Genomic DNA, 13,318 nt, shown 5'->3' with positions numbered 1-13,318 from the left:
GAATTTTTTCTAGTACTTTCCTTGCTTACTTGTAGCAAATTACTGGGCTGCCTCCAACACTTCAATTTTGTCACCTCTCGGCAACAGCAGGGAAAAACGAGGGCAAGGAAACAAGAGTATCTAATAGAAGAAATTTAAAGGATACAAATATGTAGGATTGCCAAGTATCCACCAACTTACATGCTTTAAGGAAACTGAATTTAATTTCCACAATAATAGCACAGAGCTTCTATCAGTATTTCCCAATGCTAGTTATTTAAGTAACAGGTAGTTTATCTTGTTCGCACAAGGATCCTGTGCATAGCTTAAGGGAACAAGAGGGCTTTAATCCGTAAGTTGGCAAGAGCTTCACAACTTCGTTTTCCATGGAAGAAACCATTAATGTCAGAGACTCTTTAATTTGCACGTTCTCTTATCACCTCAAGATCCATCTCTGTAGGGTCAGTAGCCTGAATCTCATAGTGAATACCATCCAGCTCCCTTCTAAATCTGTCTTTAGATGTGGCATAGAGCATCTTTGCACGGATTCGAGAGGTTGAAGGAGACCTGGTCAAACGGTTATACATTGAATAACTGAAAGTTAGATGCCTTCAATTATTCCGCAGAGTTGATGAAGCCACAAAAATGTGCATAAACATAGTTAAAGAAACAAGGAGCAGTGCATTCCCTTGCAAATGCAATAGCAGTGCTCTTGCCCATAAGACAGTATATAAAAATAGATGGGAGACCTCCAAGTTATTTTTATAACAAAGGTTTATCAGTCATTGGCATGAAGCTGTGGCACAACACTTCTTTGGCGTATAAGAACACAGGCAAGGAATCAACGCATAGTTCAGAAAATTCAAAATCCAGATAACAAATTCTATACTTGCAGTGAGGGTTTTAAAGGCCTATTATAAACAAGTAAAATGATACAATGAGACAAAAAGAAAAAAATATAAAATGAAAAACAATCAAGAGCATAGTATAGTTAAATGGTATTGAATATCAATTCATGCTCTTCAGTGAAATTATCTCTGAGGGTAGAACCCCCTCACTTACCTCATCAGACATCAATTACCTGGTTTAACTAGAAAGGGTGGACTCCAGAGCACAGTTAAATCAGGGTTCTAGTAGCTTTTGAAGCTAAATATCTATTCCCTGTATACTGGGGCAAAAATTCCAACCTGACTTTCATTGTAAACACCAGAAGATGTGCAAACATCTTATCTAGATAGATTTACAAATTACAAGTATATATACAAATCTTATGCATATGAATAAGTGCAATTGTTAATGTGGACAAATTACAGCAAAACAATGTCCAGCTCTGAAGTTACCTTCGCAGCTTTATGCAAGTATTATCATAATCTTAACATTTAGAACTTCAGAGATTTTTCTAACTAACAATAAACAGTGGAGGGCTAAACATGTGAAGGCAAGAAGACTTTCCCTGTGTTACATTGCACGAATGGATGCTCGTAATTGAACTATTTATGTGGCGATAAATTGCTCATGGAGAAGGGGGGGAAATGTAATGCTAGTGCAAAAGTGCTTATATTGAAATGTTCAAGGATTCCAGATGCGCCGTATCATTCAATAAGAAACAGAATCAAATCCCACATGTAGTATGCCATCAGACTTGGCAATTTTATGATTGCAACTAGTCAACAATCAAGTAGGAAACTCATCCAAATAACATAACAAAATATCTTTTGAGGGTAAAAGTTAGTAAACATAACACGCGTATAAAGAATGGCGTGGATTAATTATATCTCAAACAATTTTCAGAAGATCTTGCTAATCCAAATTAAGCACGTCTTAAATAATTTTCCAATCCAATCAACCAAATCATAATTAAGCAAATCAAAGGAGAAGCTCACCATGCAATGAAGAAGATCTTGCTCTTTTGACAATTCTCAGACGTCACGAAGTCAAAGTCATAAACAGCGTATCGACAGTCGTTCTCAGGCAAAGATGCAGTGAAATCTTCATAGCTCTCAGCTGGCCCGCCAGTCTTCTCCACCACAACCTCCTTCTTCTTTTCATCAATTTTGAAGATCACATACCTATGGACCTTCTTCCTCTGAAGTTCCACGAATGCTATTTTGCTGTGATCAGCAACACCCATGCCGGATGAAGCATTGGGCTAGAAATTTACAGTGGATTAATAAAAACAATAACTTGACAAATCAAAACACAACTTGAAAGTATGAAAATTCATTCTTTGAAGAATGATAGGAAATGGGTTCTACCCAACAACAATTTAGCTCCTTTTTATCCCTAAAGATCAAATCTTTATTAACAAGAGAGAAGAAAGGGAGCAACTTTTAGCATAGAAATATTCCTAGTTAACATAGATGAGCAAAACCAAGCATCCACAGACAGTCAAAGCAATCTCATGTTAAAAAGAGAAAACAAGCCCTTATAGAAATAAACAGAGAAGGAGATGGGGCTTACCCGACTTGCTCCCCTGAAAGACATGGCAGCTTAGAAAGAGCTGTGAGAATTGTAGCAGTGTGAAGATCAGCAACAAACAGCACAAGCTGCTTTAATTACAAGAACTATATAAAAAAAAGAAAAGGTTTCCAGTGGTGGCCAGGTTTTGGACGGAAAGGGGAAAAAAATAGAAAAGGAATAAATACACCAGACTCAAAAGGAGAGAGAGAGAGAGAGAGAGAAATCCTTGTGTGATACTGTAATGGTTAAAAAAAAATGAAATAGAAAATGGAAATTTAGTGCTTTCAAGAGACGAAAGGAGAGTAGAAATTCTGCAGTGTAGTGTTGTCGCTTTTGGGGTAGTGAATTGTAACGTGAAAAGAATAGTTATATGAGTTAATTCAGTGGTTGAACCGTTTAAAGATTTGGGTCGGATGGAATATTTCGGGTTAACTTAAATTTTTTTATAAAAACACTTAGAATGATACTGTTTAGAAAGGAAAAAAAAACCACCGACCAGTCGATCTTATATCAATGAGTCACTTCATTCATTATACCATGTGAAAGATACTTGTTATTATAAATATTTTTTATTTAAAATATATTAAAATAATTTTTTTTATTTTTAAAATAAAAATTTAAAATTATAAAAATTATTTTAATATTTTTTTCAAATAAAAATATATTTTTAAAATTTATAAAAAGTTAAAATCATTGTCAATCACTCAAGAAACATAAGTAGGGGAGCGTACGGGTTTTTCACCTTTTTTGTCCTCCAATTTCCTGTTGCGAGAGAGAGAAAGTAGATGACATGGGTATTGTCCGGTTTGTGTTGGTATAAGGCGTGTTTGGTATTAAAAATATTTTAAAAAAAATTAAAAAAATTTCTTTTTTTCTCTTCGAATCAATATATTTTTTATGTTTTTAAATTATTTTAATATACTAATCTCAAAAATAATTTTTAAAAAATAATAAAAAAAACTACTGGCATACTTTTTCTGAACAAAAAATACTTTTAAAAATAACTGCAATCACACTTCCAAACATAAACATAACATCACCTAATTTTTTATTTTAAAATAATTTTTGAATAATTTTAAATTAATTTAATAGATTAATGTTAAAATATTATTATATATAGTTGTTGTATTGCAATATACGATATACAATAATAACATATATAACTTTAAGTAGGCGTTTGATACCTGCAAGATAACTTTAGTTTTCATTTTTTTTTTTAGTGTGTTTGTTTTTAATATAAAAAGCACCGTAAAAATTTTGTATTTAATAGAAAAAAATAAAATTAGATATCAGTTATATATCTTTATGAGATTTACCTAATAGCTTTTTCATCTTTTTTTTAAATATATTTTTTATTAAATAATAACTTCAACTATATTTTTAACTAATCATGTATTTATAAACTTATTTTTTGAGTCACTATCATAAAAACTACCTCGAAAACATACACATTCTTTTCATCCGTTGTATGTTCTACGTGGCATACAAATGCGAGGCCTCAAGGGTGATGATGCGACCCTACACGACTTGGAAGGGGAGAGCCTTGTCTGTGTGGGTGAGGGGTCATATTCATAGTCGACTAATTGAATTGTTGAGTTATTTTGATAGTTTTTAAGAAATGGAATGAAATTTCCAAGGAGACCTAAAGTCAAGTTTAGGATAGATGACTATATCGTTGGTGTCCAATCCTATCATTTTAAACAAGAGAAATTTGCATGTCTATTAATTGGCATGAAATTTCACATCACAATGCCGGTTTTCAAAATGCTTTTTATATAGAAAAATATCATATTGATTTTTTTTAGAATTTTCTAGAAGGTTTTGACTTATTAATATTAAAAATAATAAAAATATTATTTTAATGTATTTTTAATTAAAAAAAACACCCCACATCACAATGTTAAATATATGCTTGGCTTGTGTTTAAGAGTATGGTAGCTTTTGTGTTTTAATGTGTTTTATATTAAAAGACATCAAATTAATATTCTTTTAGTATTTTAAATGATTTTAATGTACTAACATAAATTTTTTTTTTTAAAAATATCTTTTAAAGATTTAAGCAATTTTAAAAAACACAATAACAAATACACAACTTCACATTATATCATTGCAAATAATACTTATTTTATTAAAAAGGTTTTACTTGTAGTTTTTTTATTGGTTTAGTTTGAAAATAACTCTAGAAAGAAAGAAGTGATCACTTTTAACATTAAAAAAGTTAAAAAAATAAAGAAGTTATAAATAAAAAAAATTAATTCATCTGGTCGTATATTAAATTTATTATTCAATAATTATGAGTTTGAGTTATTTTTAAGTTACCAAAAACTTATATTATTATTAATTTCAGATTTATATTAATTTTAATAATTATGAAGTTGAATTTTTTTTGAAGTTACACACAAATTAATTTAGATATTTATAATAATAAAAAAAAAATCGAAGGATAAGAAAAAGCCGGTGAGCCAACAGAGAAAGAAAAGCTGACCAAACATTATGAAGGGACGGTGCGTTGCATTAACGCTACTACCTGTAGCTTTTGGCTTTTACAATATTGAACAACGAATCTTGTATCATCATAGGGCCCCACTCCCCCACCAAGTGCGTTCTCGACAATCATCCACTTGTTTTTTTTCTATTTTTTTTTCCACTTCGAATCTTAATAAATCTTGTTAATAGTTAAGCAGGTATATTTATTTTTTAGATTTAAACTTTTAAATTGATATTTAAAAGAATTTCTTAAATCAATGTAAAATACTATATTTATATTAAAATACATACTTAAAATTATCTTGAAAATCAAACTTTAACTCTCATTTGAACATAAATTGTTAAAAAAAACACTTGTTATCGTAAAAAAAAAACATTTTTTTAATCATTAATAAGTATTATATTAATTAAAATTATTTGGTTCAAAACACAAAATTAGATAAATTAACTAGAATTAATTTTTTTTAAAAAATAATCTTATTCAAAATAAATTTTGAATTAACAAGTTACCGATATCACATCTTTATGCATCCAAATTAATATATTTTTAAAGGATATTTTTCTCTAAGAATCTAAACATTGATGATTTGAGATGCACGTGCACATACCATCCGAACTCCCCGCACGTGCATGTCTATGTCCCTCCCTTACGTGTATCAACGTGATCTGCTCGCCGCGTCCTGCTGAACCTTTTCTAATATTATAAACTATTTATTTGTATTTTCTACGAGGCCAGGCTCAATATCAAGCCCAGATTATTCGATATCCATATCGGGGCCCATTAGTCCAAACGCGATGATACTGCCGTTATTTTTTTAATTAAAAAAAAACACGTGTCAGCTATCAGTTTTTTAATTTTTTCTTCTCTTTTCATGTCAGTCCAATTTAGGTTTAGGGCTTTTCCAAACCTGTAAACTTTGATCTCTGATTGTTCAAAATTCTCGCGCGCAAAATGGATGCTGAAGGTAACCCGCTGATTCATGATGGCCTTTGTTGAATCGGTATTTGAATTTCTGTTGCGATGCGATTAAAGTTGATGTTTTTTTTTTTTTTTTTTTATAATTAGGGCAAAGAGGGTCTTCAAATCCAGCTGCAATGCTTGCAAATCTTTTAAGCAAAAGAGCCAAGCTGCATGATGAGCTTCGTATTATCGAAAAACAGGTTCTTTATTCCTTAATTTTACTATTAATTTGAATAATACTCTTAAATTTGGTGCTGCCATACTGTTTTTCTTTCTGGGTTCTGCAATGCTGCCCAAAGTTTTGACTCTTTAAGCAACAAGTTGAATTTTTTGGCTGAAATTTTCTCTGGGCTCTGTTTTTTATGCTTGAGTTGGTCAGGTGGAACTAGTTTTATATCATTTTTGTTTTGATTTTAACAAGGAAGCATGTTCTTGATTCAGGTTTATGATTTGGAGACAAGTTATTTGCAGGATCCGGGGCAGTGTGGTAATGTATTGAAAGGTTTCGAAGGGTTTCTATCTTCATCCAAGAACACTGCACTGTATGGAGTGGATATTGTGATTTTCATTTATTTCCTCCGCTTTGATTCAAATAGTTTTTCCACCCCTTGTCTCTATTTGTGAAGTTCCTCTTTTGATTTTTCCCCCCTCCTTGTATGCTGATATATGAAGTCATGCATAAAAAAATTCATGTGACATAGATACTTGTAATTTGCAGAAATTTGATTGGTGCCCTTGGTTATGGGTCATGAAAATACTTGTTGCTACAATTACTGATAGCACAAAAAAATGACACTGAGGGTGGACACTAGCAATTATTAGCATCTTAGTTATAATGAACGAGTGCTAAGAAAGCAAACAGATTTATCTTTGTGTTAATGAAAGCAACATGACTGAGGTATAGGTAATGATGGATCACAGCCTTTTCTTGTGAGGTTGATTATGTGTAATAGGGAAGCTTTGACATGTGAACCTATTATAGACAAAACGAGAATAGATGCTTTACATTGTCTGGTCCCTTCTATACAGTAACATTCATTAAAAAGTGGAAGATAAAAACACAGCAACACGCATATATATATATATATATATATATATAAGGTATGCATATACATTTTGGATTTGGATTCAGGTGGATCACCATGCATATTATGTAATTGACTTCAAGCTTATAATCGCAGCTTAAAGCGGTCTAGGAAGTTCCAGCCTGAAGATAGGCTCTTCTCATTGTCTTCAGTCACCTCACCAGCAGTATGTGTTATAAGTCTTAAATGCTTAGTAATGGCAGCACTTCCAATTTTTTTTATTTTCTTTCTCTTAACAATATTTTTCCTTTATGTCCTTATAAAGGAGTTTCCAGGGATGCTCAATGTCTATGCTTAAAAAAAGGAAAAGGAAAGAATGGAAACCATGACAAACTGAAAATAGTCATTTATAATGAACCTAATTGCTTGAGATATAGTTCGGACCTCTTAGGCATTGCTCTTTTGAAAGATATGGTGTTTTGCTAAAGCCATTTTGTGCCAAAAGGCTTATGAAATGCCTTTAAATTATTCCTGTTTGCATGTAAAACACATAATTCGGGTGATGAGAATTCTGAAACATGTGATTGGTGCTTTTCACCTCACATTGAGTTCTCTGAATGTAAAAGGGATCTATTAAAAACTGACATGACGTATCCACAAAAGGTTGTTTTTTCTTGAAAAAAGCTTCAGACCAAAGCACAAAAAAAATTGTCTGTCAGCATCTAAACTCATCAACAACTGGAAAAAAAAGACCAGACGGTTTACACATGACAACCATGCCTTCAAGAATTTTGGAGTTTTATCAGTCCTGGTGTATATACCTGTATGACAAGGCTGCTATGACCCTGATGCTAGGGCGTGCTTGGGTTTGAGTTTTCTGGAAAGGTTACTGTGCAGCCATTTGGAATTCAAACCATAATAGCTTGGAGATTGTATGGAAAGGCATTCGGCTTTCCTGAAGAGTACTTCTACTATATGGAAAACTTGTTTAAGAAAATATTGCTGTTCATGAGTTGTTCATTAGACATGACTAAATAGAAATGGGATCATGGAGTCTGAAAGTTGCATGTCATTTTGAATTTTATTTTGCTTTTACACAATCCCCTCTATGGTATATGTACCTGGTTTTTGAGATGCTGCCTGGTTTGGTGATAAAGCTCCATTGGAATCAGTACTGGATCCTAATCAGTACTGGATCCTTTAGGCTTGAGACGTTCTTTTTGTTGACCTTTCAACATATCAAACAACTTATGATATTTCTCCCCAGACATTGGCCCGTTAGGAATTTCCTCTATATGTCACTCATATTTCCCTTCCACTTCACGTTTTTCAGGCTGAAGAACAAGCAGCTGGACGAGATGGTGAGCCATATAAAGAAGTTGCACAACTTTGCTTCCTTTTTTTTTTTTAAAAAAAAAAAAAAAAAACTAATGCTCCATCCTGTTTATCGCAGAAGGGCGGTCAGAATATGGTGTAGGTCGATCAAAGGGTGGAGGCATATATGCAAACGGACAGTGAGTACTACTTAGATCAGTCTGAACCTTATGTTATAACTATAACCTATGGTTTATGAATTATTGGGATGACTTGTTAAATTTAAATGATGACATTGAGAATTTAGAAAGTGACAGCATATAGCTTCACCTGATTTATTTTTCAGAGGAAAGCCAAAGAAGGGAAGAGGTGCATCAAGAGATACTAAAAGAACAAGGCCTTCAGCTGATCCAGATTTTGACTACGATGATGATGCAGATTTGACATTGTGAAAAATTGTTGCGTAAGATGAAATGCTAGTTGGCCATTGCATGGTCTGGATCCTAGATCAGAATTCTCCGCAGCGGTTTATTCCTTGCATCCTTTGTGGGTAGTCCAAGCAGACAAACCCGCTTGTACTGTAATGCTTTGTTACAAATGATCTACATCCTAGAGCCGAATTAACAAACCCACTTGCTCTATAATGCGTTGTTACATTGTCTAAATCCTAGAGCTGAATTCCCTATGTACATGTTATCAACTGTTGTTGTTGTCAAAGAAAAGAACAAACTTTTCATTGTATCTTTGCCACATAGTTGATAACTTGATATGTTAATGATATGGTTAAATTACAGAACCTGAATTCAAGTGCTCCTTTTAAAGACAAACGACATTCTCTTGTAAAAGCTGAAGAAACTAGAGGTCCATGATTGTATGCTTGAAAGTTGAAATTCAGTTTGATGCTGGTAAAATGAAATGGGTGTGTCCCTCTTGAAATTCTGCTAAAATTCTAGTTTGTTTTTAAAGTATAATTTTTTTTTAAATTGATTTAAAAATAAAAAGGGGATCAAACCAGATACCCACTATTGAAGAAAGTTCCCCTCCTGATTCGATCCGACTGGGTTGAAGACGAAGATACACAGTAAATTTTACATGAAGAAGATTTGGCTCGGCGTATTCGATCTCGTCCTCGCTTTTCTTTATTGATTATAACTAAGGGGTAAGGGCTCTTTACTTCATGTCGATGTCCTCTCCAAGGGTTCCTTCCCTCACTTGTTACTAGCAGCTCTTCCTTTACACGTAAGATAATCCTATTCTTTTTCAAAGCAAACATTGAAGAGTCGAAAGAATTCACAGTAGAAAACATAGTCAGAATAGTTGAATAGCTGCCCAAAAGCTAGCCACCAAGAAAAGAGCTCGAGCGAGCAAAACCCAACTCCAACCAGATTCATTGTCATCACTAATTCAATACAAATGGACTAAATTGATGAAATGCGAGTGTAAAACATAAATATGAGGGTAAGTTTGATGAAATATTTTTTTAAGGGGTCATTTGTCCAATTATCATGAGCACATGGGCTAAATTGGGGGATAGCAGCTCGTCTCTATTTATGTTGGCGTTCAATCGATTTAATTATATTTTATCTCCTAGAATTAATTCCTTTTTCTGGGATTTTCTAACTCTAATCTCCTTTCTCTTTTATGCATTCTTACAAATTTGGAGTGCGTAGTTGTTTCATTTCTGGAAAATAGTTTGATCCTTCTATTCCGTGTAACCGTGAGCCATGTGGACCAAATTAAATCATGGGTTTCTTTAATTTTGATAAAAGAAGCCAATAATTATAATAAAGTTTACAGCTTGGGGAATTTAAGTTCAGCTTGTGACATTTGTATGCAAACAACAGGTGAATGTAGTTGATGATGCAAGACCAGTGTATCACAGAGTCGTTGAATCTTTCTCGAGCAAGTTTTTTCCTTCAGGATATCCTTGCAGGTTAGTTGGTATTGGCAGTGCGAATTTGGCAACTGTATACTCACAACTGGGCAGCTTTATTATGAAAAAAAAAAAAAAAGCTAGTGTGAATGAGGGATATCTTAGATACACGTGATTTCGTGCGCTGCAACACTTTTCTAGGGCTGCATTATCTGTGCCATCCACTCAGGTCTTCTTCTAGGACTCTTCTGAGTTAACATCAGACTTCAATTTCTTTGTCTTAACTTAATTTAGTTTCTCGTCCCTGATGGCTAGAGATACTGTGCAATGCTGATGCCTTTATCTTTGTTGATTCTCTGAAATGGATATCTCGTATGTATACTTTTACTAATGCTGTTAACATGTATTTATGTAAGTAGAACTTCTTTTGATCTTATGAAATGAGAGCTGTAATTTTGGGGTCTTTTCTCCATGTTCTTACTGCTTTGCAGTCGCTACTATTTGCTGCAGGCTTGCGTCCCACTCCTGCACAAGCAACAGTAGTGAGCTGGGTAAACTTCATTAAAGATGGTAGAATATTAGCCCTAATTTGCGTTTCTCTTCTGGTCTTCATTAATATTGTTGATGAGCAGATACTGAAGGATGAGATGCAGCATGTAGGGAAGCTTATATGTAGCAATTTGGGTGCTAGAATGGATTCAGAGCCAAACCATTGGAGAATCCGAGGTTTGTTTTCTCGGGCCTAGAACCTGAGTTTTTCTTTTTTTTATTTATTGACTCTTCTCACATAATGAATTTGGACAGGAGTTGGCTGGGGTCTGACTTGGAGGGGTTTTATTTGCTGCAGCTGATGTGCTTTACGATTTGGGCACAGGCTTAGAAGTTCTTTCTCCGTTATGTCCACATCTTTTTCTTGAGGTGGCTGGACCTGGCAATTTTGCGAAGGTATATTTTAGGTTAACAACCACTTAAATCTGCATAAAAATATTAAGGTAGCTCATTATGGATCTTGTTGGCCTTTGTCTTCATCTATGTCTTTGCTGTCCTCCATTTTGGCATGGACCGATATGTTTATTTTACTTTCTCTTCCATGGATTTGATAGGGGATGGCAGTAGTTGCAGCAAGGGCAAAAAGGTTGCCACTATATTCTTCATTTGCAAAAGAAGGCAATCTAAGTGACCTGTTTGCAAAAGGGGAGGCCATCTCGATACTTTTCAATGTTCTTGGACTAGGAGTAGGAATTCAATTGGCATCCACTGTCTGCTCATCAATGCAGAGGAAGGTACAAAGTTTACCATTGCTATCTGATACAAGTACTTGATTTGTTGTTTTGCATTATGCATGTGTTCCTGAAAGCGAGTGTGGATGGCCATTTCCAAAGGTTGCTGATGTTTAGAAGAGCATTACTATGACCCAACACTGAAGCTGTGTTTTGGGATCCCCGTGCTGCATTCATCTTCTTGGCTAACAAGCTCAAAAGTGTGGCTGGCATGCTCTGTGCTTTGCTGTGGTGCTGTTTGAGGCCACAACCTCAATTGGAACGTGTTAACTCTCAAGCCAGGTTTGAATCAGCCACTGGCATGTTTAAATTAACTTGAGAAACTGAAACTCGTGTTGATCAAATAGTGTATTTTATAAATATATCTGCCGCAAGACTTGCTTGATTCTTTGCTTTGTTTTATTCAATACAAAAAAAGTAAACCTTGTGATTTATCGGGAATGTTTTGCATATGTGCTGATTTAGTTGTCTATGTTGTCTAAATGAACTCTGAGCTTCTATTTTCCAACATTTCTTGCAGGTAGTTGTTGGGCCTCTTCTTTCTAATGTACACGTTTGTTGTGATATTGAAGAAATGCGAGCTACCCCTGTTAATACATTGAATCCACAGAGGACGGCAATGGTTGTGGCTGATCTTGTCAAGGTTTGTTTCACAGCTCAGCATGCCCTACTTTTGCTTTTTTATTTCCACCTGACTAATCTCTTCATCTTTCATCCAACTCAGACAGGGAAAATATCAAGCCCTGCTGATCTTAGATATCATGAAGATCTCTTATTTCCAGGAGGATTTGTAGAAGATGCTGGCAATGTAAAAGTTGGACAGGCTATGTACAGAGTGGTGAAGCCTTCAAAACTTAATGAATTGAAAGAATTATTTCCTAAGTCCTGGAAATAAATGGATTGATTTGGTATTGGATCAAAACGCTACTGGTGAAGATGCACTGAAGGGATGGCTGGTTGCTGCATATGCTTTGAGCACGAAGAAGTTTTCCTCATTAGCGAAAGGGTCTAAGTGAAGTTGAGATTGCAGGATAGAAGTCAGTTCAATCTCCACCTATATTCAAAGAGCTATCAAATATTGTTGGACTGGAACGCGAAACAGGAAATATATTTGAATAAAATATGGAGTTTAATAATCCATCAATTGAAAACAACACGACTTCATTTTCTAGCCAATATATCCCCTATCTTTTGCAGGAATTCAAAGCGTAAGTGCGATTAGACGTAACAGCAGCCATCTGACGATGCATCCCCCTGCAACTTTAAGCTCATAAGAGGAGGAACCATGATAATATATGAGCAGCAGCCGGTATAAAATCATCAAGATTCTTCGTGAATGGAACTTGATTGCGAATGAACTGTCAAGGGGCTGCTCGAGGTCCTCGTGTAATCCAAGTTTTATAATTTTAATTTTTTTTTGTTTTTAATTAATTTTTTTATGATTTAAAATCGTTTTTACATGTTAATATTATCAAACTCATCTCACCAATTACACACACACACACACAGCTTATTGGTAGGCTCACATTCACTATTAATATCCATGATTTGAGCACATTAGCGTATAATGTTAGGATTACGACATGCAGAAGCAATATTACGCGTAAAATAAAAAATAAAACACTATAGAATTTACATGTTTATCTCAAGGATAAGTATAGAAGTATTTCACTAAAAAAATAATAATAAAAGAACAATTATTAATCTCTCTACTAGTAAAAACAAACACCTCACAGAATGTATCAGTCAATTTTATGGGATTGGATTGCACTTTCTTCTTCACTTGATACTTGAAAGGCTTGGAAAGCCACTTCTTTATAAGATGAGCATCTCCTCCTCTCCATCTCTATTATAATGTGAGCACTGCCTAACATTTATTAAACGATAATGATAATCAAGTTCGTAAGATTTAATCTCAGTTCAGAAACTTATACTTTCA

The 13,318-nt window shown here is 34.1% G+C and overlaps 2 protein-coding genes and 1 long non-coding RNA gene across 5 annotated transcripts; 2 read left to right on the top strand and 1 right to left on the bottom strand.

The window, feature by feature from the left end:
• Positions 1 to 102: 102 nt before the first annotated feature.
• On the bottom strand, positions 103 to 2,665 carry LOC118049413 (actin-depolymerizing factor). Its single transcript, XM_035059411.2, has 3 exons — positions 2,440 to 2,665; positions 1,863 to 2,128; positions 103 to 546 (listed from the first exon to the last, which is right to left on the bottom strand). Exons 1-3 carry the CDS (start codon positions 2,461 to 2,463, stop codon positions 396 to 398), a joined length of 441 nt encoding a protein of 146 aa, XP_034915302.1. The 5' UTR covers positions 2,464 to 2,665; the 3' UTR covers positions 103 to 395.
• A 3,092-nt stretch (positions 2,666 to 5,757) lies between these two features.
• Positions 5,758 to 9,053, top strand: LOC118049411 (uncharacterized). Of its 2 annotated transcripts, none has more exons than XM_073407289.1 (7): positions 5,758 to 5,891; positions 5,993 to 6,087; positions 6,329 to 6,429; positions 7,069 to 7,138; positions 8,246 to 8,273; positions 8,369 to 8,426; positions 8,573 to 9,053. In XM_073407289.1, the coding sequence occupies exons 1-7, from the start codon at positions 5,879 to 5,881 to the stop codon at positions 8,676 to 8,678; spliced, it is 471 nt and encodes a 156-aa protein (XP_073263390.1). In that variant the 5' UTR covers positions 5,758 to 5,878; the 3' UTR covers positions 8,679 to 9,053. The 2 variants fall into 2 exon arrangements, with proteins under 2 accessions (XP_073263390.1, XP_034915299.1); XM_035059408.2 differs by having other exon boundaries at positions 8,366 to 8,426.
• A 1,275-nt stretch (positions 9,054 to 10,328) lies between these two features.
• On the top strand, positions 10,329 to 12,789 carry LOC118049260 (uncharacterized). Of its 2 annotated transcripts, XR_012169037.1 has the most exons (6): positions 10,329 to 10,825; positions 10,904 to 11,044; positions 11,203 to 11,382; positions 11,482 to 11,661; positions 11,900 to 12,022; positions 12,104 to 12,789. It is a non-coding gene; the product is annotated as an uncharacterized lncRNA (long non-coding RNA). The 2 variants fall into 2 exon arrangements; XR_012169036.1 differs by having other exon boundaries at positions 11,203 to 11,661.
• Positions 12,790 to 13,318: the final 529 nt, after the last annotated feature.

This window comes from Populus alba, chromosome 2, assembly GCF_005239225.2.
Source record: "Populus alba chromosome 2, ASM523922v2, whole genome shotgun sequence".
Classification (NCBI taxonomy): domain Eukaryota; kingdom Viridiplantae; phylum Streptophyta; class Magnoliopsida; order Malpighiales; family Salicaceae; genus Populus; species Populus alba.
Note: the sequence above shows the minus strand (reverse complement) of the source record. Positions and strands in the feature narration are given on the sequence as shown.